The sequence below is a fragment of the Anas acuta genome, chromosome 2 (assembly GCF_963932015.1).
Source record: "Anas acuta chromosome 2, bAnaAcu1.1, whole genome shotgun sequence".
NCBI lineage: Eukaryota > Metazoa > Chordata > Aves > Anseriformes > Anatidae > Anas > Anas acuta.
Genome location: NC_088980.1, coordinates 48,057,040 through 48,059,539, shown reverse-complemented (window position 1 = coordinate 48,059,539; position 2,500 = coordinate 48,057,040). Strand labels below are relative to the sequence as shown.

Below are 2,500 nucleotides of genomic sequence, written 5' to 3'. Positions count from 1 at the left end.
AGCAATAGTGAAAGTTTTAGATCAAAGTCCCCAGGTCTCAGTAACCAGGAAGAACCACAAGAAATACAATTAAAGACAGAAAAACCAGACAGTCCACCACCAGCAACTGAAAATGGAGGTGCACTAGATCTGACATCCACCAACCCAGGAAGACCGGTCATCAAAGAGGAAGCTCCTTTTAGCCTGCTGTTCCTGAACAGAGAACGTGGTAAGTTTAAAAGTACTGTTTGTAATATCTGTGGCAAGCCTTTTGCTTGTAAGAGTGCATTGGAAATTCACTACCGCAGCCATACTAAAGAACGTCCATTTGTTTGTACAGTCTGCAATCGTGGGTGTTCCACTATGGGTAATTTAAAACAGCACTTACTGACGCACAAATTAAAAGAGCTGCCTTCTCAGTTATTTGAACCCAACTTTACTCTAGGTCCCAGCCAAAGTACTCCTAGCCTGGTCACCAGTACAGCGCCTACCATGATCAAAATGGAAGTGAATGGTCACAGCAAGCCGATCTCTTTGGGTGAGGTTCCCTCGCTTCCAGCTGGAATCCAGGTTCCTGCTGCACCACAGACAGTGATGAGTCCGGGGATCACCCCTATGCTGGCACCCCCCCCTCGCCGGACTCCCAAGCAGCACAACTGTCAGTCTTGTGGGAAGACCTTCTCCTCAGCAAGTGCACTGCAGATACACGAGCGCACCCATACTGGTGAAAAACCGTTTGGTTGCACAATCTGTGGTAGAGCTTTTACCACAAAGGGGAATCTTAAGGTAAGAGGCCAAATACGACTGTAAAGGCTTGGGGGGAATAAGGCACTGTACTTGAACTTAGCAGGTGTTAGTGCTAAGTGTGTGTCCCAAAGACAGGAGACAAGGAAAATTCAAGGTTTGTTCAATGGTGGTATTTCTCCTGTGTTAAAGATAGGGATTTAAAAGTGGCTGTACAGTGATGTATGCTTTAAAACTTGTTCTGGGTATATGCACATGCACATTGTAGTTTGCCTGACACACATGATGGAACAGGCAGTCAGCTGACATACACATTCTGGCAGTTCTTGTGGAACATCAGTGCAAAAGAAACTCCCTATAAACCAGAAATGCAGAGTTCACTCGGCTCCTTGTGTGCCTATCACAGACTTCCATTTTCTATTCTGCTTTGCAGCCATTGCAGACTAGAAAGCTGTTTCTTACTAATTTAAAATGAGTTACTAAGGGATTGATGCCTCTTATTCCTATAATGTGGTTGACCATCGGGATACAGCCTTAGGAATATATTTTTACATGTCCTGATTTTTTTTTTTTTAATTATTATTTTTTTAATATTATTTAAATAATCAATGCCTCTGGGATGAGAAAAAATATTAAGAAAAGAGACAAGATGTAAAAAGGGGAAGGGCAGAAAAAATGCCCATTTCCTAGTAAAAATAATGGACTTGGTAATCTTCAGCATGAAGAACTTCCAGCTTGCATACAAAATTATCTAACCTAAAAGGATATGTACAGTTTATTTTTGTGGTGCTGCATTTGTTTCCACTGACAAGAAACAAGTGCACATTGAAAGATGATTACAAAGTTTGGAATTTCCTTTGTATAGCATGACTGCGCCTTACAACTATGTCGTAACTGGAACTGATTTGTTTTCAATATGAATTAAAAGAATTAAAAGACTTTTTTTTTTTTTTTTTTTTTTTTTTTAAGCAAGCAATACTGAAGATGCTAATGTGGAGGTGTTTCTTGTCCTGTTTGTTCTGCAGGTTCACATGGGAACTCACATGTGGAATAATGCCCCTGCACGCCGTGGCCGCCGCCTCTCCGTGGAAAACCCCATGGCTTTGCTGGGTGGTGATGCGCTGAAGTTCTCTGAGATGTTCCAGAAAGATTTGGCAGCTCGGGCCATGAATGTTGACCCCAATTTTTGGAACCAATATGCTGCAGCTATCACTAATGGACTTGCTATGAAGAACAATGAGATTTCTGTCATACAGAACGGAGGCATTCCTCAGCTCCCAGTAAGTCTAGGCGGAGGCGCCATCCCGCCTCTAAGTAACCTTACCAGTGGCATGGACAAAGCTCGCACAGGCAGCAGCCCTCCCATTGTTGGTTTGGACAAAGCAAGTTCTGAAACTGGAGCCAGTCGTCCATTCACCAGATTTATTGAGGATAATAAAGAGATTGGCATAAATTAAAAGCATTCATTATGAATAACTGTTGGACCGCTACTCAACACAACACTTGTCCTTTTCCATGTACAGCTTTTGAAGCTAAGCATTAGTTTCCTGACCTAAACGCATAGGTTCCCTTTAAAATTTTACCCATAGCAGAAATACCTAACTTTGTGGCTGCTGAAAAGTTGTCTTGCAAGATCTGCATGGTACTTCTTTCAACAGTGAGTTTGACTGTTACTGAGAACTTTGAAACCTTTTAATTTAACAGAAACAAACAAACAAAAAAAAAAAATCCTTGGATAACTTCATTAGAAACAGAAAGAGGCTAGTCTACGTCCACT

The 2,500-nt window shown here is 41.7% G+C and overlaps 1 protein-coding gene across 3 annotated transcripts in view; it reads left to right on the top strand.

Annotated features, from left to right (window-relative positions):
* Positions 1 to 2,500, top strand: part of SALL3 (spalt like transcription factor 3) — a 24,046-nt gene that overhangs the window by 19,445 nt on the left and 2,101 nt on the right. For 2 of the 3 annotated variants that reach the window (XM_068674701.1, XM_068674702.1), the window contains 3 exons: positions 1 to 208; positions 425 to 765; positions 1,749 to 2,500. The exon at positions 1 to 208 is cut by the window's left edge and continues 2,729 nt beyond it; the exon at positions 1,749 to 2,500 is cut by the window's right edge and continues 2,101 nt beyond it. In XM_068674701.1, the coding sequence (XP_068530802.1) occupies positions 1 to 208; positions 425 to 765; positions 1,749 to 2,180 (981 nt within the window). In that variant the 3' untranslated portion in view covers positions 2,181 to 2,500. The remainder of the gene's footprint in view (positions 209 to 424; positions 766 to 1,748) is intronic. The other variant, XM_068674703.1, reaches the window with a different exon arrangement.